Genomic DNA, 12,380 nt, shown 5'->3' on the forward strand with positions numbered 1-12,380 from the left:
TGAAACTCGAACGAGCTTTGGATGAATTCTGAGAAAGCTCGGTAGCGCCGCGCGATCGGCGTCTGACCTCACGCGCGGCGACTTCCGACGCACGGATTGCCCCAATATTTTGTTTGACCAGCTCAGCGCCTGCTCTTTCTCGTTCCACTCCGTCCCTCCACCCACCCACGACCCCCCGACCCCCGCCCTTTGCGACCCCTCCTCGAACGATGGCCATCCAGAAAGAGCCCGGCCAGAAAGGCGTTAACTGGTCTAACATCGCTGTCGGTGAGTATACGCTGTTCCGTGTCCCGTGCCGCGTCGCGACTCAATGGTCATACCTGCTTTGTAGGTGCTATAATGAACATGGTAAATGATTCCCGATACTTGAGGGAACATGGCATACTGACATCAAAACAACGCGTCGTTAATGGTTCATAGTTTGTGAGTGCCCTCTGCTATGCGAGTAAAACGCGTCTTCTAACGAATGGTTTCGTTCTGTAGGAGGCAAGTCTTCCTGTGGTGGCGCTTAGACATGTGAATGGCTTCATGTGTATTGTTCTCTCTAGGTCACGACATTAGGCCAGCCTCTGGAGGTCATCAAGACTCAGATGGCTGCTAACCGGTCGCAAACAATGGCGCAGGCCCTCGGGTCTGTATGGGCTCGGGGTGGCTTCAGGGGTTTCTACCAGGGGTTGATTCCCTGGGTGAGTGCTATTACTTCCGACTTAATCGATTTCCGTCCATCTCACTCACATCAAACCCCCCTACTTGTCTAGGCATGGATTGAAGCATCCACCAAAGGTGGTGTTCTGCTTTTCTGTGCGTCAGAAATTGAGGGCGCTGCTGAGAAGGCGGGTGTCAACCCGGCTCTCGCTGGCTTGTTGGGCGGTATGGGCGGTGGTGTCGCTCAGGCTTATGCTACTATGGGTGAGTACCGTCATCATCGGATTGCTATTCTGTCGTCGGTCAGCGCATAGCGAATAGCCGCTAGACGATATCTCAGTTCCTGGGCGCTTTTGTGCTTTGTGGTGCTTACAGACTCTCCTGCTGCCCCGTTTGAATATTACCGATACGAGACGAAGTGGTCTGATAATGTGGTCGTTTTTTTTCTAACAGGTTTCACGACAAGCATGAAAACTGCCGAGATTACAAGACACAAACAGGCGGCTGCGGGCATCAAGCCACCATCAACATGGGCTCTCTTTGCTGAGATCTTCCGCAAGGAGGGTCTCCGTGGTGTCAACAAGGGTGTGAACGCCGTGGCTGTCCGTCAATGCACTAACTGGGGATCTCGGTATGTATCTGTTCCAACGGAGTAAGACAGTAGAAACTGACGATGCGTTGCTTGTCAGTATGGGCTTTGCTCGGCTCGCTGAGTCGTCTATTCGGTCAATTCGTGGCAAGGGCGAGAAGGACTCGTTGAGCGCTGTCGACAAGATCATTGCATCTTCAATCGGTGGTGCTCTTGCTACTTGGAACCAGCCTATCGAAGTCATCCGTGTCGAGGTCAGTCTCTCTCCCATGGATGATCACCAGCCACAGTTCCGATTACAAGCCTAACTCTGGGTATATAGATGCAAAACATGTCAAAAGAGGCTATGGCGTCGGCCAATCGACCGGCGAAATTGACGATCTTCAACACGTTTGGCTACATTTACAAGCAAAACGGAATCAAGGGTCTCTACCGTGGCGTCACCCCCCGTATAGGCCTCGGTATCTGGCAAACTGTCTGCATGGTCTCCTTCGCTGATTATGTCAAGGCATGGTAAGGAAACTTTCTCATAGCCTTTTCTCCCAGCGTGAATACTGACTTCTTGTGTAGGGTGAAGGGGAAGTAGAGGACCGCGGTTCCTTCGTATTTATGTTAGTTAGGTCGGATTAGTTGGATTTACTCTGCTCCTTTTTGTTTCGTGCAACATAGATTATTCTATAATACCAGTAGGTGCTGCTTCTTCGTTGAACTATATAACAGCATTGAGACCTGGGGTTCACAGCGTGCGGTCTGACTAGTAAGAGGGAGAGAAAAGGGCAAGAGCTTCGACCTGTCCAATGTGCCAATAACGAGCAAATACTCCACTTCGAAACACAGGAGCAAGCTTTCGTTGCCCACTTCAACTCCCTGTTTGGCGGTACACACAGCAAGGTACACATGGTAAAGTAAAAGAAGCGCGCCACACATGCCTTCCACCGGTCAGGGTGTTTTCGCTCACGCCTGTCATGAATGTACAAAAACACCATCCCAGAGAGAACTAATATATAACCGCATGTTTGAGCTCGAAATCCGTCCTACCAGCTGGCTAGAGCCTCCCGAACGCTAATACGTACTGACCACAATCTAGATTTCGTGACCAAACCATCCCTCTTCCACTTCTTCGACCTCGTATCCTCGCAGAACGTTTTCCTGCACTCGCCCCAACAACATGTCTACTATCCTCGCAGCATCGACTCAAACCTCACCTATCCCTTCAGAGTATGCCGTCCTTCCTTCCTTCCTTCCATCCATACTCCAAACTCTTCAGCATGGTTGCGTTTGTCATCATCTCGAAGTGCGCTGCGTCAATACGCACGATACTCACTCCTGGGACCCTCCCGCACCCAAGATCCACCCACTCTTCCCCGTATTCTGACAGCGACTGTTGGTAGCCCCTCGATGCCACATACACTGTCACCGGTACACGTGAGGTGGCGTCAGTGATCCAGGCTTCGACCTTCGCCCGAATGTGACCGGAAGAGACTGGTGCGTCTTCTCTGTCTGCAGCCGATTTCGCCAGTGTGCGAAGATCGCACGTCCCGACCAAGAAGTCGATAGCCATAGCGCACGTCCTGTAGAAATTGTGGTGGTATAGCTCGACGAGCTCGGTAGCATGGTAGCCTTCGTAAAATGCGGCCGTGAGCTCTTCCACTATCGTCTGCCCCCGTCGAGAGGGATCGCGCCTGTACAGGTCCAACATCGACTCGAATACTCGATGGGCCAAATCACGACTGGCTACTCCGTCACGAATAGTGTCGGGGTCAAGTTCCCATTCAGGACTTGCGAAAAGCGTCGGGAAGTGATCCAATAATGCGAGTTGAACGACCTCATCTCCCGCCTCGATGAACATCTTAGCAAGATGCATAGTGATAAGACTCGTTGCCGAGAATCCTGCTAGGCGGTATGGTCCTTGCGGGCGAATGGCTTTGATTTGCGTGTAGTAGTAGGCTGCGGTTGAGAACACTGAGGTCATCGGCGTGTCGGGTGTGGTCTGGATGGCGTACAGAGGCGTGGAGAATTGATCTTGGAGGGGCATGAATGCAACGATGTTGCCGCTCGCTCCGTGCACGATGAATAACGGGACGTCCTCTTCTCCACATTCTACGAGCTTAACAATGTTCTCGCTGGTGCGATTCAAGGCCTCCCAGGTGAAAGTCCTGCGTGGGACGCATACGTCGGTTGTCGACTCTGGTGAGACTCGAGGGACGGGAATGAAGTGTTCATCCTCGCTGGATGAGGGGAATCGTTTCAATAGGTCGTTCAAGCCAAGGTCTCCCAAAAGTTGCATCTGTGTTACGCTCAAATGGGGACGTAAGGCAAAGCAAATACGGCCAGCAGATAAAGAATCGAGCCCATAGGACGTGAACGGAATGTCGTCGTCGAAGTCGTCTGCGCAGACGCCCAGCTGCTCGCGGAGTATCCCTCGCAATACTCCAGGAACGTCCTGTACATCGACGACTTCAGATGTGGTGGCGGTAACAGGTGGGACGAGGTGGTCATAAAGAACGGACGGGCCGAATGTCTTCTGTACGAGTCGCCAGTCGAGGTCGGGGACATAAAGCCAAAGGCGGTGTCCCTGCCGTAGTTTGTAAAGACCGTCGCCGATACATGCGCAAATTTCTGTTTGATCCAGAGCTCAGGCAAGCCCGTATATGAGGTCAATAATAGAACATGCTCACGCTGAGCTGTCATTGACCAGGCTACCCAGTCATCCCAACCTACGCTAGACGGCCTCCCGATATTAAAGGCCGAATCGATGATTAAGGGAGAGATGAGGCAGAATGCATTTGTGTGCGGACGTAGGAGCGCCTCGAGAGCCGTGTTTGCGCTAGATAACATATTCAATTAACCACTGCAGTGATCTAAGTAGGAAGGTGCAATAGCGGATAGCTCACCTCGCATAGTTGCTCTGACCGGGGCCTCCAAACCCGGCAGCCGAAGAAACGCATACCAGAAACTCCAGATTCTCGATGGATACCAGGCTGTCCAAGACTTCGAACGCTACGACTTTGGGAACCCATGGCGTGGCGTAGCTTTCCGCTGTATGAGACAGAAACAACCGATCGCTCAGAGTATACGACAGGAGGAAGCATCCGCCGAGCTCCACCGCTATGCTTGCCAGCAATGCCCGCATAGACGAGGAATCTGAGGCATCACACGCTTCCAAGCGTATCTCTAGCTGCGGCATTCCTTCCAGGTACCCCAACATACGGCGTGCGGAAGTGAATCCTGGTCTTGACAGAGATTGCCTGCCCGATCTTGAGGTCAGAACTACCCTTCTAGCACCATTCTGTAACATAGAACGCCATAAGTGAGTTGAGAATGACGGACCAAACCCGTTAGGAACACTGACCTGGAACATCCACACGGACAGGGCGAGCCCGAGGGAGCCAATACCACCGACGAGAAGGTAAATCTTGGAGGGATTGAAAAGTGAGGTTGGCAAGATACATGCGCCATTGGGGATGAGTTCTCGTGGGTGTAACAAAATAGGAGATGAAAAGTGATGTCCACGGTTGGAAATTGGTAGCGACGACCTCAGTGTGTTTGAGATGAACCATGGGTGGTCATTCAGAAATGTCTCCAATGTTGACGCAGTTTTGCGCCACATGCACACCTGAACCACAGTAGTACAGAGTGCGCTAGACAAGAGGCGCGCCTCGTCATCAGATGCACCCGAAACAATCATATCACCCGCCTCGAACGTCTTTCGGAGTTGAAGAATGGCAGACGCCTTTAAATCGCAAAACTGTGGCTGAAGTCCGCAACTTTGAAGAAACTCGAAGATGACGTGGCTTTCCACCGACTCCTGATGAGTGACCAAGATTCTGCCTGTCTCATGGGGTTCGTTGGAATGTGGAAAAGCACCCGGCCCGAGTGTGAGGTTGGCTAGTATGCAGGCAACTGCAAAGTTTGCGAGCTCGTACCCCCTGTCTGTAGGAGCAATCACCACACTGCCCTCGTGTACTGGTGCGATATTAGCTAGGCTTCCGACGTGAACACCAAATACTCGCGTCCCAGGTGGGTACTGAGTAGTCCCTGCGCCCATCACATCACCTACAAACCCTCTGAAACGAGCCTGCGACGGGAGTGGAGCTACCCGCAAGAATCTGACAAGGACATGTCCTGCTGGAATGTGTGTGTCCGGGTCTACTTGAACAGTGTCGGTACCGGTAAAGCTCCAGTGGATATGAGACTGTAGAGGGGATGTCCTGGATGGTGGGATGGAGAGCTTGAACCTGGGTGACAGTATTCGTCCATCAGTGTCGACATCAATCTCTGCCGGAAGGTTTACGGTTGTCGAGATGGTGTTCAGTATGGCGTGCCTTTCTTGCTCCGTCCATCGAACATCGAAAACGGCTAGTCGGACGATGAACGGTGAGAGTTCGTTACGGAGAGACCGAGAAAATCCTCTTGCTGCGCCTCCTTCGAGACCGGCCGACGCAACGATCCATATACCGGGACAGCCTTGCGCACGTAGATCACCGAGCTGCCGCTGAATTTGCATCTCTTCGTGGGCATGAAAAGGAAGAATGTGCAAAGAATCCGAGGTACGGGCCAAAGATAAGTTTGGCGCGCTCAGCGGAACTAAGGTCTTCGGTACTAAGGGCCTGTCGAAAAGAGGCTCGAAACTGATGTCGAATCGTTGCTGACTCTCACCTTTCATAACATCGAAGTTATGAAGGGTGACCTTGATGCCGCGCAAGCAGCAAATTCGGAGACCACCATTATTCATAATGTCGCAGTCGAACACGAGGTACTCTATGGATGAGAGTTTTAGTAGGATGCTTTCGTGAGCTTGTTAAACAAAGAGATAACTACCTGGATTCCACTGCCTGAGAACCACGTGAGAGTAAACCTCGTGTTCAATGAGTGGTGTGTATAGGAATACTGCCTCGATATGAGAAGGGAGGAAGTAAGATGTCAAACCAACATTGGTAGTCATATCCGGATGGATGACTCCATGAAGGCATGCATCGAGAACAGCAGGATGAAAGACGTAGGGAATGCCTCTGTAACGCATCAAAGGAGTGGCCTCAACCAAGTTGCCGCTCAAACTATTCGAGCGAATAAACCTACGTTGTTGCTAGGCTTGGATCCATGCCACGTACACGGGTTAACATCTCCTGGTCGTTTCTGATGCAGGACATAACTCGTCGGTGCGAAGGGCCATATTGAGCGAATGTGGTGAGAGCGGTATAAAACTCTGAGCATCACGACGGTGAGAGACGCAGACGACGACAATTGGGAAATACGCAGAACGCACCCGCAGAAGAGAGGTCGCTACATCGATTCCGTATGGCATCGAGGTGGATAATGCCAGAATCACCGTCGTCCATAAGATCAGAAGACATGTAACCTTCGGCATGCAGGCGAAGCGGATTCTGATGAATGGATATTAGTGGTTTGGCAGAATCTATCGAAGATGTTTGGACTCCTACTTCGACTGCGTTCGCACCGGAAAGTTTCGACGAAACACTCCATGAGTGATTAGCATTTTTGCAGACTTGAACTTCAAGCGCCTTGTCCGTAGGAATAGACATCATGAAGGGGAAACGTATGTCCCATAAGGTGCGCACGCCGAACTCGAATATCATCTCCAGATAGCCTGCCGCAGGCATTATAGGCTCCCCTCGAATAATATGATCCGCCAGTAGCGGGTGCGTCTGCGAGCTGATACGAAGGTTGGGATAGTTCAAGGGGCCGTTTCTCATCACCATCTGGTGTTGGGCCGCGAACGAGTCGGAGGGGTGGAAGTGAAAGTGTCGGCGATTGAAGGGAAACCTCGGGAGAGGTGAGTTAAGGCTCTGGTGGTTGGACTTCGTCTGGTTGAGTTTTGCGAAGTCGATGAAATTGTACCCCAGAACGGTCAAGCGGCCCAAACAATCAAGAAGAGCGCGAGTTTCGTCGCCAGGTCTCACCACTCTGCTTCGTCGCATAGGACAGACGACGGAGGACGGTGCTGCGCCCATGGATATCAGATATGACGACAGGGCGGGGTGTGCTCCTATTTCCAAGAAAGTGGCGTCGGGGACATCATGAAGGACATTTTGGACTACGCCCTCGAAAAGAACGGGACTGCGTGTGGCCCTCCACAAATAGACTGGGTCAAGGTGCTCTGGGAAAAGGTCTCCTGTAACAGTAGAGTAGATGCGAGGATTATCTGATCGGAGGAGAGGAGTAGGGTATTTCGCGAAGACATCTTCAACAAGCTCCATGTAACGTTCACGACAGGGCTCCATAAGGCTGCTATGGACGGGGACGTCCGTCGGGAGTCGCCGGGTGAATATCTGTTCTTTCTCGGCTAGAGCTATAGCGATGGCGACTAAGCCCTCTGTTCCACCAATGGTCACGGCTCCTGGGGAATTGTATGCTGCAATCTCAAGCACTCCTCCAGCCTGACGGAGAGTAGACTGTGCAGCTCCTATGATCCGGAGGGCCACCTCGTGGGTGCACCCAAATGCGACCAGAGCACCTGTGCCGGCTGTGATGTCCATTGCCCGCCCACGCGCTATGGCGATTTCAACTGCCATCTCTCTCGACAAAACTCCAGCAGCATATAACATGGGGGTCTCGCCGGAAGAATGCCCGATGACAGAAAACGCTCGAGGAAGTCCGAGACTGACGAGCAAGTCGAATAATGCAATTTGAAGGATGGTCAAAGCAGGAAGGATGATGGTGAGAGGCCAGATCCCGTCTCGGATTTCAGCACTGAGAGAGGTCGAGGATTCGTGCTGGAATAAGCCATAGCTGCGAATGAGGGAGAGCTGAGTGACAGAGTGATAAATATCATCCATGAGGAGAACGCTCTCCCTAAAAACGTGATAATCTTGGAACAGCTGGCGACCCACTTGCAGATATGATTCAGTCAATTTGAAGACGTTTGCGTAACATTCAAAGAAGCTCAACTCACTATGAAAATGTTGAGGGCCCTGCCCAGAAAAAACGCAGACAATGGGAGGCTTGACACGAGGGGCGAGGCTGGGGGCACTGAACTGGATGGTTCGAGAGGAGTCCACGGAGGCAACAGCATATGATCTCCATGTCATAGACCGAGAGTTGCGCCCATATGCAGCCGAGATTACTCTCAAATCACTCGGGCCTTCATCGGCTAATGTACGAAGATCTTCGGATACTGATGAGGCGGTACGAGGGGAGAGCCCACCGGAGACCAGAAGGACATCGTGGATATTGGTTTTGGGAAGGTTCGGAGATGCGGGTCGAGAAGGTGGAGCTTGAAGTAAACAGTGCCCATTCGAACCACCAATTCCCGAGCTTAGCAGCGAGATCAGAGGTAGACCTGTTACGCCTGGAGGGGTAGAAAGTGGTGTTTGGTCAAGAGGAACCGTCAGGCCGTACTCATCCCATCGGATCCCCGGGTTCGGGTTCTTAAAGTTCACGTTTGGAGGGATGATTCCAGTGGAGAAGATAGAGCATGCCTTGGAGAGAGATGCGAGAAAAGCTGTGATTTCCAAATGCCTATAATACCAAGCTGTGAGATCAATATACCAGACGAAACAGGACATGTACTTGCCCTATGTTCCCCTTTACACTTCCTACAAAAAGTGGAGTCTCCCGTCGGAATTCCGAGCCTACAAGGTTCGCTTCGATAGGATCACCAGCTGCCGTTCCTGGTTTGAAGTTAAGCACTACAGTCTAAGAAGAAACGAAAGAGATAACGGACCTGTCGCGTGCAGTTCCACAAAAGCTACCTCGCTCGGGTGACGACCTGTCCCGGCGAACGCTCTATACATTACATCTCTTTGAGACTCAGCTACAGGCGTGCTGAGAGGAGCAATAGAGCCGGTAGAGTTGATGGCGGTGTTCAAAATCTATAGTAACCTCGATCAACCTCTACTGCAAAGGTACACAATTTGGGACTGACCGTTGCGTAAATATGGTCGCCATCAAGGACGGCATCCTCCAATGACTTTATGACGATCGCAGCGATGCCCTCGCCTCGCGAAAATCTATACGATATTTAGTATAAATACAGACGCGCGATGTACTGTGATATAGCGAACCCGTCTGCAGCAGCATCCAAAGGCTTACAAATGCCATCAGTAGCCAATACAGAGCTTTGGCTGTAGTTGATCCAATCGACTAGCCTGTTTTAAAGGCTCGATCAAAATTTTATGGTAAACACAGGATAAACGGGGATACTACGTACCGATGATTCACCTGTGCTCCTCCAACAACGGCAGCTATACAGTCACCGGTTCGGATACCTTGAACAGCGAGATGCAACGCGGTGAGCGTTGAACTGCATGCTGTATCAGTTTGAAGCGAGGGTCCTCGAAGGTCCAAATGGTAGGATACTCTGTTGGCAATCATGGAGGGAATTCCGGCGAAGGATCCTTGCGTAGCGTGGTCATCCTGAAGGAATCAAAGTGCAAGCCATTCCAATCAGGAACAACGCTTCTATCAGGAGGTGCCCGACATGGCTGAAACAAAATCTTACAGGGTCCCAAACGTTTGAAATGACGGACTCTGCGCCGCTCATGTAGCAGCCAACATTTTCGCCACGGTATTGAATGCCAGAATCGAGGAAAGCCAGAAAAGAATGCTCTATGAGTTGGCGCGTACCCAGAGACATAGCGCTCGCATCCTTGGATGGGATCCCAAACTCGAGGGGATCGAAAAGCGAGACATTCTTCAAGAATGTGCCAACGTCTGTTACCACTTGACCACGGCCCGGTCCTTTCCAGCTGCACGCATAAACAGAATACGTGAGGATAGTGGACTAACAAAATAGCAAGAAGACAACTATCAAACATCCATACCTGTTTGCATGGAATCTATCGGCCGGGATTTGCTCGTATGCTTGCCGTTTGGAAAGCAAAAAATCAAAGAAACTGCGGTGATTCAAATTATCGGCTGAGTCTGCCCCGCCGGGAATGTTGACAGATATTCCGACCTATGGTGAGAATAATGAGCACAGTTACGATGAATATAATGCGAGGCTATTGACTGACGATTGCGATAGGCTTGGGCATCTGCGCACAGTGGTTTTGCTGCACAGCTGGTTCAATGGTTATGTCGTGATGAGAGGTGTGAGGAAGGAAACGGGTCCTGTTTGACGGACTCGTGAGCCCAAGACTTCTCAAGCTGGCTGCTCGATCCCTGACGTTCTAGCAATACCGCTCATGGGCTTACGGGAGAAGAAATACATGGTTCTCATTAAGTCCGCATGTGACTGTCTTAGATTCACCGGGAGAAGCTACTATCCTTACACATCCTCAGCACCGCAGAGCATGTCTCACATTTTGAAACGAGCCTATCGCATGGAAAGACCGCCTAGATGACACATCACTTCTTTTGAGTCTCAGTCAGGGGACATCATGCAAGAAACCTTACACGGTTTAGAAATCATCGTCCAATCTAGTATGAGTTAGCACAGCGCGCGGGCATGTTGGCTCCGTTCAAAGCAGATTTTTTTTGATGTAGTACCGCGGATATCCTGGATCTACAACATCCGCTTTTTGTGTGACACGGTATTATTCTGTGGTGATCAAACTGCTTCACTCGACAATCGCAACACCATGATAGCGGCATACGCTGTCTGATTATCCCACTCTCTCGGAAGTCAGACCCATGCTGCAGACGAGACTACTAGACATGAGTCAGGGAGGGAGTTAGAGAGCACGTATATTATCATGTGTGGAATTCACATGAGGAACTCCAGGGGTACGAGAGGGAAGACCCTAGGTTTTGAAGCTGATGTTGCAGATATGTACAGAACGAGCGTTGGTTAGGGTTCGAGACATCCACTCCCAGGAGTGGATATAGCAGGCAATTCAGGTATTAAAAGACCGGGGTCCTATCTGCATCCTTCTGTGAACGGATGATCTGAGCGAGTACTATGAATCAAATTCGCCCGGATATTTGATGACTTCTGGTGCGAAGAATGATCCACGGGCTCTTCATACCCGAGTAAGAGATGAAGCGCCGTAGGTTATGGCACAAGAGCGTAGACTGATACGCTAGGGCAACTATAGCTGCTGCTGAGCGCTGAGCTACGATTAGCCTGGTGTATCGAGTCCCATCTCTGGCTTGGCTGGGATAATACGGACTATGGGAAAAGACATGTCGCATGCATCAAACTTCGTCTGCGATGTCGGAGTATGAGCAACGGAGTCGAGTGTTGTTCTTCAAGAGAAGTGTTGAAGTGAGACCTGGTACGCCAAAGCCACTGCCACGGCTGATCTCTGTCTGCACGAGACAACACCTCGGACCTCGGAGGATGGCGTAAAGGCGGCCAACACTCAGGTATATGCCCATGCGAGCATCATGGCATCCATCTCACGGGAGCAGAGAGAGGACGAACCTAAACTTGGCGAGTGTGAAAACGAACACAGCTGTGTGTCATTACGGCGTTTCTAGAAATAATACGAATCGGTATTCCTTCAGGCGCCGCAATAGGCGGCATGGACTGGAATAGCAGCGCAGTGGAGATATGTCCCTGGACCCCCAGGCTACTCTGAGAGACGCGATAAAACAGAACCTGTGAAAGTAATACAGACCAAGGCTAGCGGCGATGAAATGAGACCAAAAGTATTCACTAACTTACAAGCCCGGGCCCATCACCCAATCCGGGGAGAAAAGGAGTATCCGGGGGTCGGACCGGGACACGTTACCCCGTGATTCTCCGGGATGCCGAAGAAGACGTCTCATTACGGACACGGCGTCAAAGCGACAAACATAGTCCCACCGGCAGCTACCACCTTTGTCTTGCTACCGTCCTGCTAGGGCCCGATCTTCGCACTCATCGTCTCTTTCTCATCTGGAAGATCCGAAGAAAGACTCGCACCTGATAAGTAGGTAAGGCTTGTGGCGAAATCCCTTGAACTCTGCTCCATGGGAGGGGAACCCGTGCCAGCCGCTCGACATGAACTTGAATCTTGACAAAACCGGGTCCAGTTCATGAATCACTGACTGAGCGCTGAACAGTGAAGGCTATGGTACAGTTCCGTGATATCATCTGTCCCCTGTGAGAAATCATGATGAGAAGACGGCTGTATCAGGCTTCAGCCGCGAGCTCAGAATATGGCAGGATGCTACCGGTATGGGCAAGCCACGCCTACCGTTGGACGTGGGCCTGATGAACCAAATGCGCCATCAAATGTTGTCCATTGTCAGCATTTAA

General features: G+C 51.3%; 2 protein-coding genes across 2 annotated transcripts; one reads left to right on the plus strand and one right to left on the minus strand.

The window, feature by feature from the left end:
- Positions 1-150: 150 nt before the first annotated feature.
- On the plus strand, positions 151-2,136 carry STEHIDRAFT_164497 (mitochondrial carrier). The gene is made up of 9 exons (XM_007298633.1): positions 151-267; positions 332-348; positions 549-686; positions 759-909; positions 1,099-1,276; positions 1,335-1,488; positions 1,557-1,747; positions 1,805-1,920; positions 1,977-2,136. Exons 1-8 carry the CDS (start codon positions 210-212, stop codon positions 1,818-1,820), a joined length of 903 nt encoding a protein of 300 aa, XP_007298695.1. The 5' UTR covers positions 151-209; the 3' UTR covers positions 1,821-1,920; positions 1,977-2,136.
- A 103-nt stretch (positions 2,137-2,239) lies between these two features.
- Positions 2,240-10,230, minus strand: STEHIDRAFT_164498 (ketoacyl-synt-domain-containing protein; the record flags this gene model as incomplete). The annotated part of the gene is made up of 17 exons (XM_007298634.1): positions 2,240-3,853; positions 3,913-4,061; positions 4,129-4,523; positions 4,587-5,995; positions 6,056-6,246; positions 6,314-6,440; positions 6,501-6,618; positions 6,676-8,084; positions 8,148-8,726; positions 8,788-8,865; positions 8,919-9,066; positions 9,120-9,204; positions 9,259-9,342; positions 9,405-9,610; positions 9,696-9,942; positions 10,018-10,151; positions 10,210-10,230. 17 exons carry the CDS (start codon positions 10,228-10,230, stop codon positions 2,448-2,450), a joined length of 6,786 nt encoding a protein of 2,261 aa, XP_007298696.1. The 3' UTR covers positions 2,240-2,447.
- Between the last annotated feature and the right edge of the window lie 2,150 nt (positions 10,231-12,380).

Source organism: Stereum hirsutum, assembly GCF_000264905.1.
Source record: "Stereum hirsutum FP-91666 SS1 unplaced genomic scaffold STEHIscaffold_1, whole genome shotgun sequence".
Taxonomy (NCBI): Eukaryota; Fungi; Basidiomycota; class Agaricomycetes; order Russulales; family Stereaceae; genus Stereum; species Stereum hirsutum.